The sequence below is a fragment of the Suricata suricatta genome, chromosome 4 (genome assembly GCF_006229205.1).
Source record: "Suricata suricatta isolate VVHF042 chromosome 4, meerkat_22Aug2017_6uvM2_HiC, whole genome shotgun sequence".
Lineage (NCBI taxonomy): Eukaryota > Metazoa > Chordata > Mammalia > Carnivora > Herpestidae > Suricata > Suricata suricatta.
Genome location: NC_043703.1, coordinates 89,435,477 through 89,459,267, shown reverse-complemented (window position 1 = coordinate 89,459,267; position 23,791 = coordinate 89,435,477). Strand labels below are relative to the sequence as shown.

Genomic DNA, 23,791 nt, shown 5'->3' with positions numbered 1-23,791 from the left:
CTGCAAGTGCAGCCCTGCAGCTAGCCTCAGTTTCCCCCAGCCCGCGGCAGGCACTGCTTGGTGTGGGAAATACCCTCTGCCCTCCCTGGAGCATGTGACTTTTGATTTTCCTTGAACGCAGCACTTTGTGACTTTGGCGTAAACTTCAGACGCAGCCCCCTTTCCTGTCTTCACATCAAGGAAATAAGCTGAGTTTCAGAGAAACCAGCTGCTGAGAGCACACCAGGCCTTCCGGGCCTGGTCCCTGCCGACTTGGGCCTCTGTGCTGCTGTTGGTGTGTCCAGGTGAGTGGCTGCCTCCGGCCTTCTGCCCCTTTCCTGCCACCCCAGCCACACCCCAGGGGCCTCAGGGCAGCTGGCAGAGGGTGAAGATCCCCTGCGGTGTGGCCTACTTACACTTGGCCTGGCCTTGTGCGGGGGTGGTTAGCTGCAGGGCCTTATGCTGGGGGCTTAGGCTGCAGAGAGACCCAAGTTAGTTTCCTGGGCCCTAATTCTTCATCTAGAACCAGCTGTTGACATTGGGGACCAGAGATCTTGCAGGTGGCCCATTTGCCTCTGTATCATCGGCACAACTCCAGGTAAGTCATCCTGGACAGAATAGCACCTGGCCACCATATCCACGGGAAGCCTAGGTCTGGTGGAGGAGGAAAGAGTCAGCAGGCCACTGGGAAGGACCAGGAGGAGCTGTCAGATTGGGGTGATGGCTGGTGTCCATCTGGCAAAGGAAGCAGACACGGCTTGTGGCCATGCTGAGGGAAACAGATTCCCTGCCAGAGTGTCAGCTGAGCAGTTGTGTCCAGGGGACACAGATGCCTGCTCAGTCCCTCACCTCCTGCTGGGCCCCCATCAGGGTGACACCCTTGGCTCCAGGAAGCAGAGAATCCTCCAGAGAAAGCAAACATGTGCTCTTTCCCCTCCCCCAACTCAGCCCCATGAATATGAGGGTGGTTCAACAGGGCTGTGAACTTGAACCAAAAAACACAGATGGTTCCTATCAGGGGGCCCACGTCAGGACTGAGCCATTTGTAGGGGAGCCCAGGTTAAAGGGGGGCCCAGAGAGGTGAAGGAAAAAACAGTCCGAATCTTGTTCAACTGCTGGGTGTTGACAAGTTGCGGGGACTCTCTGCACCTCAGTTTCCACATCTGTTAAATGCAAATGCAACTGCTGGCAACTTGCAGGAGCCTGGCTCTTATATCTTGGGTGAGAGTTTGGGGAAAATGTCTCAGGCAGGGGTTCCTGTAGCAAACAACTCAAGATGAGTTTCGTTACTCTTGTCTCAGCCAGGATGGTGAGCACACAGTAGGTGCTTAATAAGGCTTTGCTGAGAGATTTGGGCCAGGGACTTCTGAGAGGAAAAAATCTTTGGGTCGTCTAAAGGCTCTTCTCCTCCAGTGCAGTGCCTCTTTTTCCTTTTCACACCCGTCCTCCTGCGTCATGCATGTACACGGCCCCGGCTAAGACACAGGGCAAGCAGGCAGCCTGGGATGGTGGGAAGTGTACACTCTGGAGCCGGCGGCCTAGATCTGAGTCCTGGCCCTGCCACCTGCTGTGTGTGCTGTGCAACCTCAGGCAAGTCACTACATCTCTCTGTGTGTCAGATCCCAGCTCCATAAATCCTTCACTCACGGGGTTCTTGTGAGGATTAGGGGAACTAATAGAGTTGACCCTTGAACAGCATGGGGGTTAGGAGTGCCGAAGCCCTATGCAGTTGAAAATCTGTATAGAACTTTTGTCATTCCTCAAATTAGCTACTAATAGCCTACTGTTGACCGGAAACCTGATAACATAGGCAGCATAACATGTTTTGTGTGTTATATGTGCTATATACTGTATTCTTATAATAAAGTAAGCTAGACAAAATAAAATAGTATGGAGGAAATCATAAGGGAAAAGGCACTTATAGTCCTGTGAAAAATCTGTGTGTAAATAGACCTGAGCAGTTCAAACCCTGCCCTTCTGGGGTCAACCGTAAATCTAGAGTGCCTGGCACATAGTAGGTGCTATTTGAGTATGTTGCTCTGATTCTAATTATCATTATTAGCTCTGGTGGGAAAGCTCTGGACTTCCCAGCCTCTGGAGACTCTCCTGGGGCCTGCAGCATTCAGATCTCTCCATGCTGACCAGTCCCTTCCCCAAAGCATAGGGTCATGGCTGCGGTTCTCAAAGGCAGCCAATTTTGGCACCACTTTTGCCCCCAGGGACATTTGACGATGTCTGAAGACATTTTTGGTCCTGATGCAGGGGCTGTTGCTGGCATCTAGTAGATATAGGCTAGGAACAATGCTAACCACCCCACAATTCCCCAGTGCACAGAACAGCACCCTGCTGTCCCCATGTCTCTATAGGCTCTGTTCTCCTACTCATCATCCCACCTTTCCCACCCTCTAAGCCTTTCCTTGTCTCTCTTTTATAGCCACAGAGCCTGATGTCCCAGAGGGAAAGCTCCTTGCTGAGGTCACACAGCCCTTAAAACTAAGGCAGCAGAGGTTGAGGTGGGGGGCATTGTCCAGTGGATCAACAGACACTTAGAGAGTCTGCTGGATGCAAGGTCCTGTCCCCAACCTCACAATGGCTTAGCATTCTGGGCTCTGACAATTAGGCAGTGACACCTGGGCCAGCCTGGGGTGTGAGCTGCTAGGGATCCAGCTCAGAACAGTAGATTCTGTCTCCTAAAGGACATTCACTAAAGTGGTGAGTGCAGATTGCTGGGTTGGAGACCTGCATTCAAATCCTGACTGCCACGCAGGCTGCATGATTTTGAACATGACATTAACCTCTCGGAGCCTTGGTTGCTTTAGCTGAGGAATGGAGATAACAGATTCCATTTAATGGAGTTGAGGTGAGGTTTAGATTAAATGGATAATGCTCATAGTAAAGTCTCTGGCACTAACCTGTTTGATGCATACTTATTGGAAGGAGCCCCTGCTCCAATAGCCATAGGCTCTGCCTTGGGGAGCTCAGCTTAGTCAGAGACAGAGGAGGCAACAGACCGTGGTCATACGTGGCCATCAGGGCTGTGCTGTGGGAGGATGGGCCCTGGGACAACAGCAGAGGTCCCTCACACAGCCTGGGGAGGAAGGGGCAGGAGTCACAGAACACTTCTAGGAGGGGACAATGGAGGGGACCTGAGGCATGTGGCCAGGAGAAGGGTATGGGCGTCTGTTATGCATATGCCTCGCTGAAATAGGCAGGGGAACAAGACAGAGCTCCACTCTCACAGTGCTTACATTCAAGCAGGGGGCAAAGTCCTACATCAACAAGTTAGTGGATAAATCACATTTTTGGTGGTGAAGAGCAATAAAGCTGGGTCAGGGATAGAGAAGGGGCAGTGACTTTAGAGAGGGAGGTCAGGGAAAAACCCTTGGAGGAAGAGATAATATTTAGGCAGAGATTCAAATAAAGTGAGGGATTTTGAGGGAAGAGTGTCCAGCAGAGGGAAGAGACAGTGCAAAGGCCCTGAGGTTGGACCATGCTTGATTTGATCAAATGACCTGAACAAACAATGTAAAGAGGCCCATGTGCCTGGTGAGGAGTGAATGAGGACAAAGTTGTGATTGAGCAAATTGTGTAGGGACTTGGGGGCTGCTGTGAGGACTTGTGCTTTAACCCTGAGTGAGGTGAGGGCTCTGGAGAGCTGTGAGTAAGAGAAGGACATGACAACACAATTGTAGGCCAGGTGCTGTGCTTGGTACTCCCTGAGCCTTATCTCATGGAATCCCCATGCTTTGCCAGTATTAGGCAACTTTGCTTGCACCGCTTTACAGGTGGGGTCTGGTGAGCTTACCTCACTGCCCAGGCTCATACCACTAGGACACAGTAGATCTCTGATTCTGTGGTTGGAATCTGATCCCCTGGTGTCAGGAGCCTATCGCCACCCATGGCACATTGACAACTGCTGTCATTGTGATTTAGAACATAACCAAGGTGGCATTTTATTGGCAGAAATTGCCTGTGCTACCTCTGTTGGTAGGCAGAGCTGAGCCCCACCATGGCCTGCAGACTGGAGGCTTCAGGGGGAACTTGGGGTCTCAGATAGAGGACTGGGGATCAGTGGGAGGAGGCTTGGGCAGAGAGGGGCTGGGCCCCCATTCCAGCGGTGCCCCTGAGGTCTGGCTGAGGATGGCATATGGAGCCCCCAGGCCTGGCTGGTGCCACTCCCCTTCCTGCCCACCAAGTCCAGGTGGATGGACTCATTCCCTCTGCAGCTGGACTGCCTTAGCCTCCCCTCTGAGATCTCACAATGGACATCTAATTCGGGGCTTTTGATGCTCAGAGTCTGTTCTGTGGAATAGCAGACCCTCAAGGCTCCGTTACTTAGGAGTGGGGATAAAACAAAACTAAACTGTCCTTCCATGCAGGTCTTCTCAGAGCCTTTGATATGCTAACATGCTTTCTACAGCTTTGGAAAATGTATTTGACCACTTGAGCCTTTTTTTCCTTTGAAGTATGTGTGGAGTATCGTGTCTCTCTGGAATATATATAACTGAACCCTACCTTTACCCAAGGAGGATCTTTGAATGGTTGAATTTCAGGTAGATCCTTCTGACCAAGAACCACAGATTTCCTCCTTTTCTTCCCAGGGCCCTGGGCTATGAAAACAAGGCCAGTTGAACTGCAAACTCTGGGAAGCCAAATTGGCATCTCTGAACTCTATCTCATGGGGAGGCTGGATGGAGTCAGTCCAGGCAGGACTGGGGTGGGGGAGTCTCATGGTGGGCTTGTCTTCTGGGAAAGCCATGGAGTCTGCGAGGACATAGCTCAGGATAGAAACATCTGATCTTCCCACCCATGTCCTACCAGAAGGCTGCAGACTGGCCCAGCTCCTCTGAAAGCAAAGGCTCCATGCTGGCCTGGCCTGCTGTGGTGCTGCATGGACAAGTATTCCAGCCTCTTGTCTCTCTGGCAATCTCTGCCTCCTGCCATCCACTTCCTCTGGCCTTTCCAGCATCTCTGGTCCCCAGAGTCACTGGAAAGTTGGTCACTCCAGCTCTCATCCCCTATTTTACTGGTGAGGACAGCCCAGAAAGGCACAGGGAGGCGAAAGCAGACACAGGGGCTGGCTAACCCATGGACCCACCCACCATGCAGTGTTGTGTGATTTCTATTGTCATTATTGGCAGTGAGACGGTGGTTGTGATCAAGCCAAGAATACACAGGCAATGGTCCTGCCTGGGGATACCTTGGCCTTTGGTCTGGGATGGCCAATCATGGCTTGTGGTCCTGGCCTGGGCTCCAAGGGCCAGCATCTCCCCACCCCCCTTCTGCCTTAACCTGTCTCTGGCTACCCATGTTGCACCTGTGGCCACTGCGGGGAGGAGCTTCTCAAACTGTGTTGCTGACAATTTCCTGCCACAGCTTCCTGCCCCAGAGACCAGCATCACTACCCCCACCACTCCCCACAGCCCCATGGACAAGCCCCCACCTTGCTGTCTGGTCCTGTGTCCTGTGTTTAGGGAATGGCTATATGAGTCTGTGAGGCAGGAATGGCTGTATTTGGGAGAATAGAGAAGAGTGGGGAGGGTGTACCCAGCGAAGGGCAGTGCATGGATAAAAGTATGGAAGTGAATTTGAAAGAAGGCTAAGAGGACAGCCCAGATGGAACAGAGGGGGGAGGGTTGAAGAATTTTGTTAGATTCAGTGAAGTGGCAGGAGGGAGCCACAGCAAGTTCTTGAGCAAGCAAGGCTTTGGGGGAAAAACTGCCAACAAGCAAACTGCAGACCCTAGAGCTCAGCTCATGGGAAACAGACTGTGGGGTTTAGCCAACCACAAACACTATGTGACTTAGATCTGGATCTCAGATTTTATTAATAGAAACAGCAGGTGGAGATCAAAGGAGGTGATGCCAGCACAAACAGAGAAGTCTGAACTAGATAGGTGAACACGGTCCATGTTTATAGCCACCGACAGAATGGCCCAAGTAAGGCTACCAGCGTTGGGGAAGGAGAGAAAGCAGGAACCATCAGAGAGGGAAGTCGGTCAGGGAGCCTGTGAAGGACTGGGCAGAGCCAAGAAGCTCAAGCAGGAAGAAAGGGTCACTGGTGTCCATCACTCAGGGGACCCAGCATTGAGGAGGGCTTGCCTGGTGCCCACCAGGTGGTGATATCAGTGTTTCTTCTCAGGCCTGGAGGGTATCCTGGTGGGTGTTGGGGGTAGACTGTGAGGCTGGATGAGAGGGTGGGAGTCAAGAAAGTAGAGCAGGGGTGTAGACAGCACTTTCTTTCCTATTTCAGTTATTATTTTTAGTGTCTGGTTTGTCTATACTTTCCAGCTCCTTTCGTTATATAAAAAAAAAAGCACGAAGGCATAAATTACATACAGTAAAATTCACCCATTTTAGTGAACACTTCTGTGAGATTTGATAAATGCATATAGCAGAGAAACTATCATCTCAGTAAAGATATGGACTATTCTCCCAATTCCCTCATGTCTCTTCTAGTCAGTCCTTCCTCCTTGGCACCCAGCCTCTGGCAATCATCGATGCTTTTTTTCTCCACTGATACAGTTTTGAATGGAATTATATAGTTTGTAGCCTTTTGAGTTTGGCTTCTTTCACTCAGCATGAGGCCTTTGCGATTCATCCATGTGTTGTGGACATTTCCTTCCATTTTATTGCTGGGTAGTATCCCATGGTAGTGATGTACCATAGTTATCTACTCATCTCTTGAGATACATTTGTTTCCAAAATTTGGCAGTTGCGAGTAGAGCTGCTATAAACATTTCCTGTGTAGGTTTTTGTGTGAATACAAGTTTCCATTTCTTTAGGGTAAATACCCAGGAACCTTTTTTTTTGCCTCTTAAACACTCTGATGGAATGGTGACCTATATTTCCAGGTGGGGACACAAATGTAGTCTCTGATCAGCCGCCTGCCTCTAACTGTTGGGACATCCAGGAACCCTCTCAAGCCTGGCCTTCCCAACCCAAATGTCAGGAGCTATCTGGTTAGAATGCAGATTCTGGCTCCTCCTCCAGCTACCCTGACCCAGACTTACCTGATTCTCATTCCAGTATCTTCCTTTCAGCCCCTGTGCCCATCCTTGCTGTCCCTGGACACCCAGGGGTAAGGCAGCCTTTTCCAACTCACAAAAGCCTCCTTCCCCCACGCTCCCTACTTACTCTTGCTAATTTTAAGAAAAGCACTCAAGGATCTTCCCCTGAACGTAACCTATGCCTGGATGGTATTGCTGGGCCCACCTCAGAGAAATGTCTGGAAATTGATATAGGGAGATAAGTTTATCAATATTATATAAAACCTTTCATATATACAGCAAAATGGGAAGAACTGTATACTCATTAACCACCTCATAGTTCTACAGAAATATTATTATATTCACTTTATCACATACAGTCAATCCTCATTATTAGCAGATTCTATATTTAGCCTACTTGCTAAAATTTATTTGCAAACCCCGAACTTGTAACACTCAAGGCCCTTTCACAGTCATTCAAGAACATACACAGATAAGCAAGAAATTTGAGTCAACTGAGGTCAAACAAGATGATACTCTTCTGCCTTTTTGTTTTACTTCTCATACTGTAAACAAGTGTCCTACTCTATTTGGTGCACATATTTGTGCCTTTTGTTGATGATGTCGCTGTTTAAAGGACAGTGCAGTGCCAAAGTGCTGTCTTGTATTCTGACATGCAAGAAGGCTGTGATGTGCCTTATAGGAAAAGTCTGGGTTGTCAAATAATCTTACAGTGCTATCGGCTGGGTATTTAATGTTAATGAACAACAATATATGTGTCTTTAAGCAGAAACAAACTTAGCTACTACTCTGAATAATAAGACTTATCTGTCCACCTGTCTATCCATCAGTGTTATTTTTTTTATGACTTTCAAAGTAAATTACAGCCATCAGAGGTAAATATTTCCACATACAGATCATTAACTAGAGTTTAATATTTTGTTTCTTTTAAAATGAGGGGTCCAAATACAATGAAATGAACACATGTTAGCACATTCTTATCTCTTATCAAGAGATCAGCATTGTACTATCACCCCAGAAATTTGAAACCAGATAATTTTAGGTTATCTGCCTTACGAGATATTTATCTAAATAGCCTTAATTCTTCCCCTGCCTCCTCCTCATCACACGTCTCGTTTTATTTATAAAGTGGCTGTATCAAAGTTCACGTTGGATTTAACCCCTAATGTATTTAACCAATATCCTAACGACAGATATTCAGATTGATTTATGCTTTCTAGAAATTTGTCCGTGAAGGCAGAGGGGAGATGGCAAAGGGGAATTTCTCAGGCCAAGAGAACTCAGTGGAAAGGAAGAAGGGGAGGTTAACAGAGCAAGATTCTTTTGAAGAACAAAGCTTGTTCCCTGTGCCTGATGTTCTCTCTTCCATGATTTTTGAAAAGCAGGTTCCTCCTCATCCTTCTAATATCAGTTCAAAAGCTATCACCTCAGAGAAGGTGACCGCCCCAGCTACAGTGGCTTCTTCTCTCTTAATATCACTCTTCTTATTTCCTTTACAACACTGATCTCAGTCTGTAATTACTACTTTTGTCTCTTTCCTTGTTTAATATGCCCGCCCCCGACTCTTGTCTTCGGGAAGGCAGTAACGGTCTTACCCACTCATACCCAGCACTGGTCTCAAACCCAATAATTCAACATGTGTTTGGGAAATGAATGATTCCAGGTTCTGGTGTGTGTGGGCCCGTGGGGGTGTCTGGGCGCTCCGCACAGTCTCTGCAAAGTCAGAGGACTGGGGATTCTCCTGTCTCAGCCCACCCGGCGGGGGCTCCTCTCCAAGTTGATTCTGGCATAAAGCAGGCTCTGCACTATTGACACTTATGCCTCTCACTGCGTCCTCTCTCCCACTACCTCTGGGCCCAGTGGCCTGAGCTCAAGGAGGCAAGCCGAGATCCTGACGTGCCCTCCCTCTTGTTCTGAACCCGCAGGGTCTGGCGCGGCACAGGGGCGGCGGCGACGATGCCGGACCCCGCGGCGCACCTGCCTTTCTTCTATGGCAGCATCTCGCGCGCCGAAGCGGAGGAGCACCTGAAGCTGGCGGGCATGGCCGACGGGCTCTTTCTGCTGCGCCAGTGCCTGCGCTCACTGGGCGGCTACGTGCTCTCGCTCGTGCACGATGTGCGCTTCCACCACTTCCCCATCGAGCGCCAGCTCAACGGCACTTACGCCATCGCTGGCGGTAAGGCGCACTGTGGCCCCGCCGAGCTCTGCGAGTTCTACTCGCGCGATCCCGACGGGCTGCCTTGCACTCTGCGCAAGCCGTGCAACCGGCCGTCCGGGCTCGAGCCGCAGCCCGGGGTCTTCGACTGCCTGCGCGACGCCATGGTACGCGACTACGTGCGCCAGACGTGGAAGCTGGAGGTGAGAGCGCGGGCCCGAGGGGGCGGGCCCTAAGGGGCGGGACTTGGGGGCGGAGCCGGGGAGAACAGGCCCTGGGGGGCGGGAGAGCAGTGGGGACTGGGGGGAGCGGTGGGGTTCGCTAGCCTGCGCTTTGCTGTGCTTCTCCAGATTTGGAAGCTGGAGGGGTGGATGGGGCCCTGGTTGGGGACAGGACCTAGAAGGCGGCGTCGGAGGGAGGGGCCTGAGCGATTCCTTGGTGCAAGCCCATGCCAGACTCACAGGTGGAAGTCGTACTGGGCCTGAGCCAAGGGCGGGGCCTGAGAGGACTGTAGGGGCTCTGCCAACAGAGGCGGGGGCTGTGGTCTTCAACAGCCTGCAATACTTGACAACCAGTGTCAGATCTTCAAGCTGAAGATGAGCTTGGACCGCCTGTAAGGCGGGGTCTGGGGCGTGGCCCTAGATGGGCCGGGGATTGGAGAAGGACCAAGGAGATGGGGGGGGGGGGTAAAGGCAGGGATGGGGGGGGACGGGGAAGGGAGGTGGAGTTGTCCTCAACAGCCTGAACGACTCATTCTAGGGTGAAAGATCTCATGGGGACAGAGGCAATTAGGAAGCTCCAGGAGATGGAAGAGGTTCCAGTGGCCACGCACTTGGTGACAGATCTAACTCTCTGGCTCCTCCATCCTCCCTTCCCTAGGGCGAGGCCCTGGAGCAGGCCATCATCAGCCAGGCTCCCCAGGTGGAGAAGCTCATTGCCACGACAGCTCACGAGCGGATGCCCTGGTACCATAGCAACCTGACTCGCGAGGAGGCAGAGCGCAAACTCTATTCGGGCTCGCAGACCGACGGCAAGTTCCTGTATGTGGGGCTTGAGGCCTGGGTCTTAAGGGCAGTGAGGCTGGGGCTCGCTGGCCAGAATCCCGGAGGCTGGGACAGACCTCAGTGTGCAGGTGGGCCGCGAGGGGTGCGCCTGTGCTAACATGCTCAAGTGGCTAGTGTGTTTCTGAGAGTGTGGAAGGAACATTCTATGAGAAAGGATTTGTGGTGGTAAGACCCGAGAGCCAGATTGCCTGGGTAGGAATCCAGGCTCTGCTATTTATCAGCTCAGTAAACTGGCAAGTAGCTGAACTTCTGCCTGCTTGGATTTCCTCTTATTCATTCAGCAAATCTTTAATGAACATCTACTGTGTGCCAGGCATATTTCAGGCATTGAGGACATGGCAGTGAACAAAAAAGACACAAATCCCTGTCCTTGTGGAGCAGGAAGACAAGAATCCAGGGAACCCAGGCTGTGCTACTTACCAGCTGCTGGCCCCATCCTGGCTCAGTTTTGACCTCTTTCATATCTTAAGCCTCCATGGAAGATGTTTGACAACGAATTCTTCTACCCCAAAGAAAAGTTTGCAAACTTTCTGCAGAGTTGATGACAATTCACTGGTCTGCTGAGGTTAGACTCAGGAGAGTCTCCTGAGAAGTCTCAGGAGAGCCTTGGCCAAGGGCTTTGACCAGTGGGTGCCTTGGATGTCAAGCTTGAAGTGACAGAGGCAGGTAGGGGCAGCATGGGTCATGGGAGGCTGAGGCTGAGGAAGCAAGGATCAGGTACAGTGTGGAGACTGAGCTGGCACTGAGGTTCAGAACCAGGCAGAGCAGTGACAGTATCAAGGACAGTGACTTAACACAGCAATGTCAAGAGACAGAAACAGCTACTTTGAGCCAGACTATTGGAAAATTAGGCAAGGCATGCTTTGGACAGGAGCTATTGCAGATTGTTTTTGTGGTTCCTTTAGTCAATAACTACTTTCTCAATATGGGGACAGGGGCTGACGGTCAAAGCTGTAGGCATAGACCCTTGCATGGGGCAGGGGGAGGGGAACACCCCTGGTGGGTCATGATGCCTGGCACAAGCCTGGAACTGGTCCAGTTCTGTATAAGGCTGTAGGGTATGATAGAAGGATGCATGCCATTCAGGCCTGTAATCAAAACCAGGGCCACACTTAACCACTGACCACAGCTCAGAGCTGCTGAAGAGTGGATAGAATTGTACCTCATGCTGGTTGCTGCCAAAGCTTTCTTTGTAATCACAGGGTTTATGGAATAGTTGATTCAGCTTGAAAGAAACCTGACCCCTGGAAAGGGTCTTTAAGAGTAAATTGTGAAGTGTTTCCTAACCTCTTCTGGATCACAGACCCCTGTGGGAATCTTACCAAAACTGAACACCTCCCTCAACCCCAAAACATGTTTACTTCAGAGATTTTGCGTACAGCTACAGAAGATCATAGTTGAACCTGATGCTCATCCTTGGAGCCCTTTTCAGGTTAAGAACCTCTGATTTAGTTCAATTGTCTCATTTTACATGTGAGGAATCTGAGGCAGAGGATAAGTGACTTGCTCAGGGTGGCACAGATAATTGTGTGACAGAGCTGGCTGTCAGTCCTATTAGCAACTAACTGTGTCAGAAATGGATTTGAATCCTGGCTCGACTTCTAACCAATTGTGCAATCTAATGCCTCAGTTTCCTCATGTGCAAAATGAGGACAATAATAGTACCTACCTGTGAAGGTTAAATGGCAACTATGTGAAGAATATAGAATCAGTATCTCAATAAATGGTAGCTCCTATATTTATCACTGTTATCAGGTTCTGTATATTTGGAAGTGGAGATACACGTTGATTTCTTAGCTGGTACTTCTAGCTTAAGTTAAGTTTGAACTGCAAAGACGAAGAACTGCTACCACCTACTGGTTTTTTTGGTAAATAAAGTAGAATTTGTGGCATTGAAATATATATGGTGACCAACCAATGTCTTTGCCTATGTGGTTATTATGTGGGAATTGGTCACTGTTTTTTTTTTTTTGATTGTTTTAATGTTTATTCATTTTTTGGGAGACAGACAGAGAGAACCGGGGAAGGGCAAAGAGAGAGGGAGACATGGAATCTGAAGCAGGCTCCAGGCTCTGAGCTGTCAGCACAGAGCCCCACATGGGGCTCGAACTCACAAACCCTGATGTCATAACCTGAGCTGAAGTCAGAAACTTAACTGAGTCACCCAGGAACCCCGGTCGCTGTTCTTTTATGAATTCACATGTCTCTTTACAAAGAGAGTGTTATCAGTTAGCCTTTGCTATATAACAAACCATCCTAAAATATCATGGCTTAAAACAACATTATTTATTCCCCACTTGATTCAGCGGATTGGCAATGTGGGCCAATCAACGGGGTGATTCTTGTACTGGTTTCTTTTGAGCTTGCTCATGTGGCTGCAGTCCAACATGGTGGGATATGGACTGGGGCTGGATGGTCTAGGATAGCTTCACTTACATGTCTGGCAGTTGGCAGGCTGGGGTGCCTGGGTTCTCTTTCCTGGGGCATCTCCAACAGGCTAACCTGGACTTGTTCCAATGGTGGCAGGAAAAGCAAGAGAAGGCAAGTGAGCCTGGTGCTCAACCACTTTCCAAGCCTCACCTGGTGTCATGTTTGCTAATGTCTTATTGTCTAAAGCAAGTCACATGGTCAGGCTCAGATTCAGGAGATACAGAAGGAGATTCCATTTATTTTTTTTCTTTTAAGTTTATTTATTTATTTTGAGAAAGAGAGAGAGAATGAGAGAGAGAGAGAGAGTGTGTGTGTGTGTGTGTGTGTGAGAGAATGTGTATGCACACACGGGGAAAGCAGAGAGAGAGGGAGAGTGAGAATCCCAGGCTCTGCACTGACAGATGCGGGCTCCATCATGACCTGAACCAAAATCAAGAGTCAGCTGCTTAACTGACTGAGCTACCCAGGCATCCTGAGACTCCATGTGTTGATGGGAAGGAATGCCTAATATTGTGGTGTGTTTTCAATTTTCCATACCTGTTTGCTGGTGAGGGCTGGGTGTTGAGTTTTTGCTGTCAGTTCAGAACTCAAGATGTTGACCTGAGGGAGTCATTAGAGACCATAATCTCCAGGCTACCCCGCCAGTCTAGGTATGGAAGTGCTTTGCTTCCTGTGGGACATTTGCATTTTAGTTTGTTGTGGGTTCTCTTCTCTGCCCTTTGGGGCTCCCCAACACCCTGTACCTTGGTTTCCTATCTCTTCAGGCATCCCTCGTTGTGGGCTAGCCTGGGAACCGTATGTTCCTTCAATGCATTGTTCTCTGGGGAACTTGCTGCCCCTCTGTCCCTCTCTCTGGTTTTGTCATGGCAATTTAGAAGATATTTTCCCATCCCTTTGGCCTGAGGGAGGGCTTGATTACAAGGTGGGCTCATATCTCTCTTGTTTACCACTGCACCCCTGTCCTTAGAACAGTGCCTGGCACCTGGCTAACACTCAGTAAACATTTTCCTGTGGGCCTAAGCCCTGTCAGAGAGTTTACACCACCTGCAGGCCATCCTGATGCCTACTTCCTGCTGCCGGCCACCAGCCAGCTCTTCCACAGCACAGTGCAGTTCCTCAGATTGTGGGCCAGCAGCTTATGACTTGTTGTACAAGGCCTGAGACTCCAGGACAAGTTGGTGTCCATCCTGCTTTGGAAATTTACACTTAACTCTGGAGTAGAACCTTATGCCAGTGACCCAAACAAAATTGTTTCGGGGGAGCGGTTGATTGGTTTCACTGTGGGATGAGAGAGTGCAGGCATCTGGTTCTAAGGTGCTGTGTGTGTGTGTGTGTGTGTGTGTGTGTGTGTGTGTGTGTGAGTGTGTGAGTAAGTGGGTGTGCATGGACGGATTCTTACTACACAAAGCCCCCATTCTTTGAGGGGCTCAGTTTCCATTATAGACCAGGAAGATTTGTGTATTATTTTGGCAAATTTCCAGCAGAGGACAATCAAAGGTCTCACTCTGTTAAAGGTCAGTTACAGTAACTAGTGGGTCTATTGTGATGACAAGGTGACTTGTTCTGATTTGTGCAAAGGTGCCCCAAGAGCTAGCCATGGAATTGAACTTATCTGTGTTGTTCTTCATGTAAAAGTGGCTTTCTCTCTCCAAGAGAATATTTTAAGTCTGCCTATAGGGACTTCTGTGGCCTCTGTGAGTGGCTGTGTATCCACCAAAGATGGCTAAATATCCTGTGGATGGCTAAGTATCCTCTGTGAATGGCTAAGTGTCCCCCCACCCCCACCCCAATGGCTGCATGTCCTCTGTGGAAGGCCACATACTCAGCCATGGAGGACCAGGTGTCTGCTTATGGCTGGCTCAGTGTTCTCCCCTGGATGGCCACATGTTCAGCTATGGGTGGCTGAGTATCAGGCTCTTCAGGGCTGAGTGTCCACTGTAGGAGGCCCAATATTCCCCTGTGGATGGTCACATATTGGCCCTTGGACAACTGTGTCTCCCTGTGGACACTGCTATTCTCCTCTCACTTCCCTCCCCGGCTCCACCCCACCACCTCTTACCAGTAGGTCTGGAGGTTGAGTGGGGACTGACCTTGTCTCCCCCAGTCGCTGAAACTTCTTAGACTATCAGGGGCAGAGCCCATGGTTGTGAGTGTGTGTCAGAACTGGGGCCCAGCAGGCAGTCACCACCACAGGAGAGGCCAGGTGGTTATAGGGGTGATACCCCCTTCTTTCCCCTGCCAGGTTGAGGCCCCGGAAGGAGCAGGGCACTTACGCACTGTCCCTGATCTATGGGAAAACCGTGTACCACTACCTCATCAGCCAGGACAAGGCAGGCAAATACTGTATTCCTGAGGGAACCAAGTTTGACACGCTCTGGCAGGTAAGCTGCCCATCCACCTTGGTGTTGAGGGGACATGGTGGGGAGTAGCTTAGGGTTTTGGGGAAGGGAGGAGCCCAGGCTCTGATGCTGCTTCCCTGCAGCTGGTAGAGTACCTGAAGCTGAAGGCTGATGGGCTCATCTACTGCCTGAAGGATGCCTGCCCCAACACGAGTGCCAGTGCCAGCTCAGGTGAGTGGGGCGGTGGGGGCTGGGGGGTGAGTAGAAGACCCTGTGTGCCACCCCCTCACTGTCGCTTCTGCTCCCCCAGAGGCTGCCGCTCCCACGCTCCCAGCTCATCCATCCACGCTGAACCATGTGAGTTAGCTGGCATCTCAAAGTTGGGTCATGAGGGATGGAGCTGGGTGGCTGGGTGATGGGTCCTGTTCCTAGGGCAAAGCTGGGATGAAGAGTGGGGTTGCCACGGAACAGAAGAGGATTCTTCCAGAACTGTCCCTGAGAGTCCTCAGAGAATATGGGCTTCAGGGGCTGGGTACCCTCAGCTTGAATCCTGCTGACACTTGCTGATCCCATGACCTTTAGGCTCAGAGACGGATTGACACACTCAACTCAGATGGATACACCCCTGAACCGGGTGAGCTGACAGATGTGGAGGTGTATGTGTGGGGTTCATGCCAGGCTGTGATCAAGGTCCCTGGCTGGGCTCCAGGGAATGGCAGGGGAGGGATGTGGGCCAGGCCTGACTTGTGCACATGCTGTGCCTGCAGACATGCACATGGGTGTACATCCATCACGCCTGCCCCTGTGCTTGTGTGTGGGGTGCATGTGGACACACAGGGGAGTACATCTGGCTATGCCCGAGCCACAGACACATTTGTTCAGCGCCTATGTGCCAGTCGCATTCCATGCTCGTATGTGTTGAGTGCTTCTGCCATTATAGACCGGGTTTAACATGAGTTAGCCATGGCAATTATTCCCAGTTTACAGATGAGAAAGGAGGGCAAGTAACTTAATAAGGTCCGGCAGCTGGGCAGTAGTTAACTTGGATTTGAACCCAGGTGCTAGAACCCATGTTCCTGCAGGCGGCTGCAGATACTAATGTGCTTGATGTGTAGATGCAAGCCTATCCTGTGTGTGTGCACAGAGAACATACGTGATTGCATGTGCACCCAGAGGTCACCGGTGGGGCCCTTGTAAACATGGCTATGTGGTGCATCCATAGATATAGGAAGGCATGGACACAGGTGCACACAGCTCAGTGCACACACACGCACAGATATGTGCACCATAGCCGGCACACTAACAGTTACTCATGCAGATGTGCCTTTGGACCTCCATCACACACAGACGTGGGTGCATATGTGTGAACGCGTGGGCGCACATGGCTGCATATGCATATAGATGCATACGCCTTTAGAGTCCACTTGGATGTGGCTTCCCAGTTCCCCCAAGATGGAACCAGGAGTGTACACAATTGCACGCATGCACACCAACACATACGTGTACCCACGTGCCTGTGCATGCTCTGGATGATGCAGTGCTATCTGGGGCGTGTGCTTCGTGGGCGCCAAGATTGCCATGCCCTCCCCATCCCCCGCCCCCTGCCTCATCCTGACTTGGGAGTGCACACCTGTGTGTATGCCCAGCGCGCCTAGTGTCTGCAGAGAAGCCACGGTCAATGCCCATGGACACAAGTGTGTACGAGAGCCCCTACAGTGACCCTGAGGAGCTCAAGGACAAGAAGCTCTTCCTGAAGCGTGAGAACCTCCTCTTGGCTGACATAGAACTTGGCTGCGGCAACTTTGGCTCAGTGCGGCAGGGCGTCTACCGGATGCGAAAGTATGGGCTGCTCCTGCCGTAGTTTGGAGAACCATCTTGTGGGGGGCAGAGGAGGGTGTGGCCTGGCCTGGCCTTGGGGGTGGGGCAGGATGCGGTATCAGTTTGCCTAGGAGACAGACCCTGGGCCAGGAAAGTACATGCTGGGGGCGACCTGGGAGGGCTCGAGGTCAGCACCTGAGAGGGCTTGGGAGAAGCAGGTTAGGACAGGGAGAGGGTGGGCTGAGCCGCAGTTGCTGCAGAGGCCTTAACCATCCCGGGGGCGCTGCAGAGGGGTCCCCCTTGTTGCCTTGCTACAAGTCGATCACTTACTGGATACAGGCAGCCCCTGGGGAGGGTGTAACTTAGAGGGTTTTTTTCAGTGAGCGGCCGTTCTCGGTGAGGGACTTGGCAGCGAGAGCTGTCCCTAGCTGACACCCCTGGCACCTGAGGAAGTGTGTGCCTGGGCCCTGAAGGGAGATCCAGTAGCCATCCGACAGACCAAGAGAGAAGAGAGGCAGGTTGGGCGGCACAAGGGGACTGTTCATTCAGCCCTGCTGACTCAGGTGCGCATCTTGGCAGGAAGCAGATTGACGTCGCCATCAAGGTGTTGAAGCACAGCACGGAGAAGACAGACAAGGACGAGATGATGCGTGAGGCGCAGATCATGCACCAGCTGGACAACCCCTACATCGTGCGGCTCATCGGCGTCTGCCAGGCCGAGGCCCTCATGCTGGTCATGGAGATGGCGGGCGGTGGGCCCCTGCACAAGTTCCTGCTTGGGAAGAGGTGAGCCCCTGGCTGGGCTGGCCCCCTGGAGCCCAGCAGGCCCATTTTCACTCCACTGTAGACACACTCACTCCTGCCACCCTGCACACCCACACTCGCACCCACGGGCTGGGCTGTTGCCAGCACAGCCGTCAGAGTCTGACCTCCGGATCTGAACTGCAGCTCTGCCACTAACTAGTGTGACCAGGTCTCTCAGGTTGTCTGTGCCTCAGTTTCCTCACTTGTACTGCAGTGCTGATCACACTATTAACCTCAGGGGGCTCTTGTGAGGCTCGCATGAGTTGGTATTTATAAAGTGCTTAGAACAGTGTCCAGCCCTGCTTGTAAGAGCTTTAGAAGTTTTGCCCTCATGAAATTGCCCGTAGTCTATTGTCTTTGACCTAAAGCAGGGTCAGCAAACTGTAGCCCACGGTGTTTTTTGGTACTGCATGGCTTTGCATTTTTAAAGGGTTGTAAAAGAAAAAAAAAAAAAGAAACAGAAGAATATGTGGCAGAGACCACATGTGGCCTGCAAAGACTAAAGTATTTACTATCTGGCCCTTTACAGCAAAAATTTGCTGACTCTCAGTCTAAAGAAATTGCGATTTCACTTGTGTTTTCTCATGCCTCAAACTTTTACTCTCAGAGACTCAGTCTTTTACATTCATTGAGGTGTGTGACCATCAACTCACATTCTCATGGTGCACATACATTCAAAGTGCACTCTAGCTCATGCTTTCATCCTGGCTCATACATTCAGATATTCTGCAGGTTTTTGCTGGGCAATTTCTCTGTAATTGGGACTACTACCAGCACTTGGGGTTCATTGGTGAACAAGAGACAAAGATCTCTTTCCTGTATTCTGGTTGGGAAAGAGAGGCTTTCAATAATAATTATAATACAATATAGAGTATGTTGGAAGAGAAGTACTATAGAAAAGAGGATTGGGAGTGTCAGGGTGGGAGGTAAAAAGTGAGAAGGTGAAGTTTGTGCAGACTGAGGGAGGCAGCCAAGTGCAGTTGTGGGGGAAGAAGCCAGTGCAAAGGCCCTGAGGTGTGCCTGTGCCCCATATGGTGAGAGAAATGTGAGGAAGTTCCCGGGGCTGCAGCAGAGTGAGTGAAGAGGAGAGGGGGAGCTGATGTGGGTAGGGAGGTGATGGGGCAGATGATGCAAGGCCTTGTGAGCCAAGGGGTCTGAGACCTTGGACTTTCACCCTGAGTGAGGTGGGAGCCCTGGGAGGCTCTGAGCAGAGGGAGTGGCAGGACTGGGCTTCTGTGGTCAGGTGGGGACAGGCCAGGGGGAGTGAGAGTAGTGGTGACTGTTCATTCTGGTCCAGGGTGATGATGATAAGGGCTGGACTGGGGTGGCCAAAGCAGAGGTGAAGAGAAGTAGTAGGATTCTGGAAGGATCCTGAAGACAGAGCTGCCAGGGTGTGCTGACAGATTAGAAACCGGGTGTGAGAAAGAGGAGCTGAGGGCAAGGCTGGTGCTTCTGGCCCAAGTCAATGGAAGGATGTGGCTGCTGGAGAAGAAAGGGAACAGAGCGGGTGGGGCAGGTACTATCAAGGACTTAGCTTTGCCTTGATTTTATGATCTTCAAGTTTATGTACTTATTTTGAGAGAGATAAGAGTAGGAGAGGGGCAGAGAGAGAGAGGGGAGAGAATTCCAAGCAGGCTCCACGCCGCACAGAGCCTGACATGGGGCTCAATCCCACAACACTGGGATCATGACCTGAACCAAAATCAAGAGTCGGACGCTTAACTGACTGAGCCACCCAGGTATCCTTGTCTTTATTACTTTTGAGATGCCCATGAGACCCCCTCTCCCCACAGTGAGGGCCCAGAGAGGATGCAGATAAGTGTATAAGTTGGGGAATCATAGTGTGTGGGAGAAATTGAGAACCTTGAGACTAGAGGAAGACAGAGGGTTTTGCCTCTTCTGTTCACCCCCACTGGATCCCCAGCCCTGTGCCGGGTGTACAGCAGACATCAAACAAGCACCTGTTGACCACATGCTCAGCTGGGTCAGAGAAGTGGAATTCGCTCCCTTGGGAACTTGGATTGTCCCCTCCCAGCTGACCCTGCTTTCCCTGGCACCCCAGGGAGGAGATCCCAGTCAGCAATGTGGTGGAGCTGCTGCACCAGGTGTCCATGGGGATGAAGTACCTGGAGGAGAAAAATTTTGTGCACCGTGACCTGGCAGCCCGTAACGTCCTGCTGGTCAACCGGCACTACGCCAAGATCAGTGACTTCGGTCTCTCCAAGGCACTGGGTGCTGACGACAGCTACTATACTGTGAGCCCCCACCCCTTTGGTGACCAGGTGGATGCGGTTGGTGGGTGGAGGGTCCCTGAGCTTTGCCCTGGCAACATCTCCCCATTTGTAGGCCCGCTCGGCGGGGAAGTGGCCGCTCAAGTGGTATGCGCCCGAGTGTTTCAACTTCCGCAAGTTCTCCAGCCGCAGTGACGTCTGGAGCTATGGGGTCACCATGTGGGAGGCCTTCTCCTATGGCCAGAAGCCCTACAAGGCAGGCATGGGCAGAGGTGGGCGGGTGGGTGGCTGAGTGGGGAGGGGGGGTGAGGGGGAGGTGGCCTTGGTTACTCATGTTGCACTTGGCTCTGGCTCGCGCAGAAGATGAAAGGCCCTGAAGTCATAGCCTTCATTGATCAGGGCAAGAGGATGGAGTGCCCGCCAGAGTGTCCACCTGAAATGTACGCACTCATGAGTGACTGCTGGATCTACAAGTGAGTGCCAGCGGGTGGCAAGGGTACCCAGCTGAACTGACACCTGGGTCTGGGGCTAGAGATCATAGTACCCTGTGGTCCAAAACTCATCCCATCCAAGACTAACCCAGTTCATCGCCTTTCCCACCCACAGTAGCTTTACTCTGCACCTATGCTAAATGCCTCAACACATGGACTCTATAGTGCTCCGATGGGTCAACACCCTAACATTCTACCTGTAAACACCTCGTGGCCCAGCATCTAAAACCTTGGGCCCCCACCAGCCAACACTCAACACGTTGATCCTGCAATACTCAAACAAGGCAGTACTCTTACCCAAAATATAATACCAGTGGTCAGGGCATGTGATGATACTCCACTCTAATTCCTTAGTCCCCCACTGTCCAGCATTCAACACCTATTCACCCTGACAGACCAACACTACAGCACCCAAATACACAATATGTTCAAAACCTCCACCTCTGTCCAGTGTTCAAGCTCAACACTTGAACAGCCCAACTCTTAACACCATCAGTATTTCAACTTCCCATCAGAAAATAGTCAACATACCCAAACAAGATATTGTCCTACCCTGAGCGCTGCAGTGCATGGATATTCCAACATTTGATACTTTTCCTACCTGAACATCCTTTATTCCACTGGCCAGCACCTATGACATTGACACCCAATATATAGATACCCTATTTATGATAATAAATGATCAGTCCATCAAACATGTGTTAACCTGGTCTCCATTTGGAAATACTCAGTACACCAACACTCCAATAACTGAAAGAAGCTCACATTAAACACTATACATGGACATTCCACACACAGTACCGTTAATAGCCCAACCCTCCACTAGCTGAACCCACCATCAATGCTCCAATATTCTAGATTAGGGGCAGCATACTTGCCCCCATAAAAGCCTGCACCTAGCACCCAAATTCACTGGCCCTTGCCTTGGCACATGTGCAGTACTTCTGTACTTAATATACCAGGCCTTCTTGGTTGATAGTTGTTACCCTGACAATGAATTCAGTTCCCTAAGTCTTCACCAGTTAACACTCAGCAGACGGCTCTCCCAACATCCTGTATGTCGGCAGCTCTTCTGTCACATGGTACAGAACTACCTGAGTTCTAGTACTCTAACACCCAAGAGACGTCTCCATTCCCCAAAACTCCACCACCCTGACAGCCCCACTGATTTTGTTTTAGTGTTTATTTATATATTTCAAGATAGACAAAGCCAAGCAGGGGAGGGGTAGAGAGATACAGAGAGAGTGAGAGAGAAAGAGAATCCCAAGTGGGCTCTGTGCTCTCAGCCCAGAGTCTGACGTGGGGCTTGATCTCACCAGCCATGAGATCATGACCTGAGCTGAAACCAAGAGCCAGATGCTTAACTGACTGAGCCACCCAGGTGCCTCCCCACCCACACACTGATTTTCTGAGCCCCTTGCATGTCTGCTGCCCTCCAGCTGAGGCTGGGTTCTGAGGATGTGGTCAGTGGCCTGGATCTACCCAACCCCCAACAGGTGGGAGGACCGCCCAGACTTCGTGGCTGTGGAGCAGCGCATGCGGACCTACTATTACAGCTTGGCGAGCAAGGCTGAGGGCGCCCCAGGGCCTGGAAAGGAGCCGGACACTGCTTTTGCCTGAACTGCAGCCTGCCTGGGGCCTGCGAGCCAAGGATGCCCCAGCTTCAGCCCCATCCTAGGACCTCCAGTCTGGCTGGAATCACTTCAGCTTTCCTGCCCTAACCAGCTGGGCTGTAGTAAGGCAGGCAGCTGGAGCCTCAGGGTAATACTGATCTAGCATTCCCCACTTGGTCACCTGTCCTCTCTGGCTGGGGGAGGAGGGAGGACCCTGGGAGGGAGCGATTGTATAGCCTGCTGTTGGGCTGGTAGCTACTGGGGAGCCCTGAGCTGAGGGAGCATTGCTTACAGTAAGGACCCTCCTTCCTTGGGCACCTGAAGGGGAAGACCCTGGGAATTCTCAGGTGGCAAGACCTCAATCACTTCAATAAACTCAGCTTCTCTCTTGTTTGAGTCCCTCATCTTTTCTGCCATGAGGGGGTGGAGGGGGACCAGGAAAGTGAATGGGTCATTGGAAGGGGTCAATGAGAAGTGCCTGAGCACAGCTTTTCTTGTGTGGGCCTGGACGTCTGGTTTTCCCACTTCTCTGCCCTGGGGACATCTTTGTGTGAGTGAGCAGCTGTGGCGGAGTGGGGGAGCTGAGGCAGGTGCGCTGCTGGGCCTCAGCTTCCCTGTCTTTGTGGAGTGTGTGAGATGGGCACTCTCCAGCTGGCTGCCCGTTGACATCACCTAGAGCGACTTTAACAAATGCCAACCCCCCCCCTCCACGCCCCAACTTCGGTGCATTTTAAAGTGTCTTCAGGTGATTCTGTCACCTCACACTCTTGCCCCACCTTCCTCCCTGGACACAGACAGTCACAGCTGGGACCTTCATCACCGGTGTCCCAAGTGCCGGCTCAGTCCTTCCGAGAAGTCCTGTCCCCAAGCTCTTGCTACCTCAGTTTCCCCACATGGAAAATTGGGATGTTGGGGCATAAACCCAACAGGCCAGGTGAAATGGAGCCAGGCTTCTGCATTTCTTTTCTGAACTTGCTCCCCTTTCCTCAGCTATGATTGGCCCCATCCCCAGTTCCCAGCCATTGGCTTATTCTCTTGGCTTGACCCTCTAAAGCATCTGCCTCAAGGGCAGCCACGAAACCCACTCCGAGCCAGGGAAAGGCAAGGAGATTTTCTGCAGCTTCTGGGAAGGCAAGTTTTCTTTCCCTTTGTGGTTGTTTTGTGGAACTATGGGGGCAGGATGGGGGTTTTATCTGCTGTGTGGGGTGGGAGCCTGAGGCCAGGTGGGTGATGCAGGTGAGAAGATCCCAGAGCCAGGACCTTGACACTGAAATTACTAACTTAGGGACAGACTTTACTCTGATTTTACCATTTACTGTTGACTTTTCATAATTTATATGTAAGCCTCATATTAGCATACTCAAATGAAATTTGTACTCCATGTGGAAATTAATACGGAAAACTCTGGGATGTGCCATCAACTCCAGGCACCCCAGGCTCTCGGTTATGTACGTTCATTTGCAAAATAAACTGTAATGGTTTGGAATTGTCTGAGGGCTTCCAAGCCCTGGGAGACAATATCTTCCTGTGTTTAGATTCAAAGTGCACGTGGATTGTAAAGATAAACACATGAGCTTGAATTACTTCCATTTTGTCCTTCTGGGTGACCATTTGGAGATTTTGTGCTTGCGATTTAAAACAGTGAAGCCTTGAAAACCATGATGTGTAAGACTTTTAGTTGGTAAATGTACATATTAGTTCATATGTGAGTTATAATAACTGAATTTGAATAACACCATTAAGATTCCAGCATTGTTTTTCAAAGTCAAGAAAATGTTACATCAATGGTGAGATTCTGTGGCTTCCCAAATTGTAGTGCTTGCAGATATTTCAGTTTTACTAAAATTTGCTTGTTAGT

At 50.9% G+C, this 23,791-nt stretch overlaps 1 protein-coding gene across 2 annotated transcripts; it reads left to right on the top strand.

The window, feature by feature from the left end:
- The first annotated feature begins 130 nt into the window (after positions 1-130).
- On the top strand, positions 131-22,326 carry LOC115289744 (tyrosine-protein kinase ZAP-70). 2 transcript variants are annotated; one of them, XM_029937216.1, is made up of 13 exons: positions 131-284; positions 8,914-9,346; positions 10,023-10,183; positions 14,880-15,018; positions 15,120-15,207; positions 15,287-15,333; positions 15,559-15,610; positions 16,623-16,815; positions 17,374-17,580; positions 19,661-19,853; positions 19,945-20,085; positions 20,190-20,302; positions 21,817-22,326. In XM_029937216.1, the coding sequence occupies exons 2-13, from the start codon at positions 8,945-8,947 to the stop codon at positions 21,938-21,940; spliced, it is 1,860 nt and encodes a 619-aa protein (XP_029793076.1). In that variant the 5' UTR covers positions 131-284; positions 8,914-8,944; the 3' UTR covers positions 21,941-22,326. The 2 variants fall into 2 exon arrangements, with proteins under 2 accessions (XP_029793076.1, XP_029793077.1); XM_029937217.1 differs by lacking the exon at positions 131-284 and adding an exon at positions 494-577.
- Positions 22,327-23,791: the final 1,465 nt, after the last annotated feature.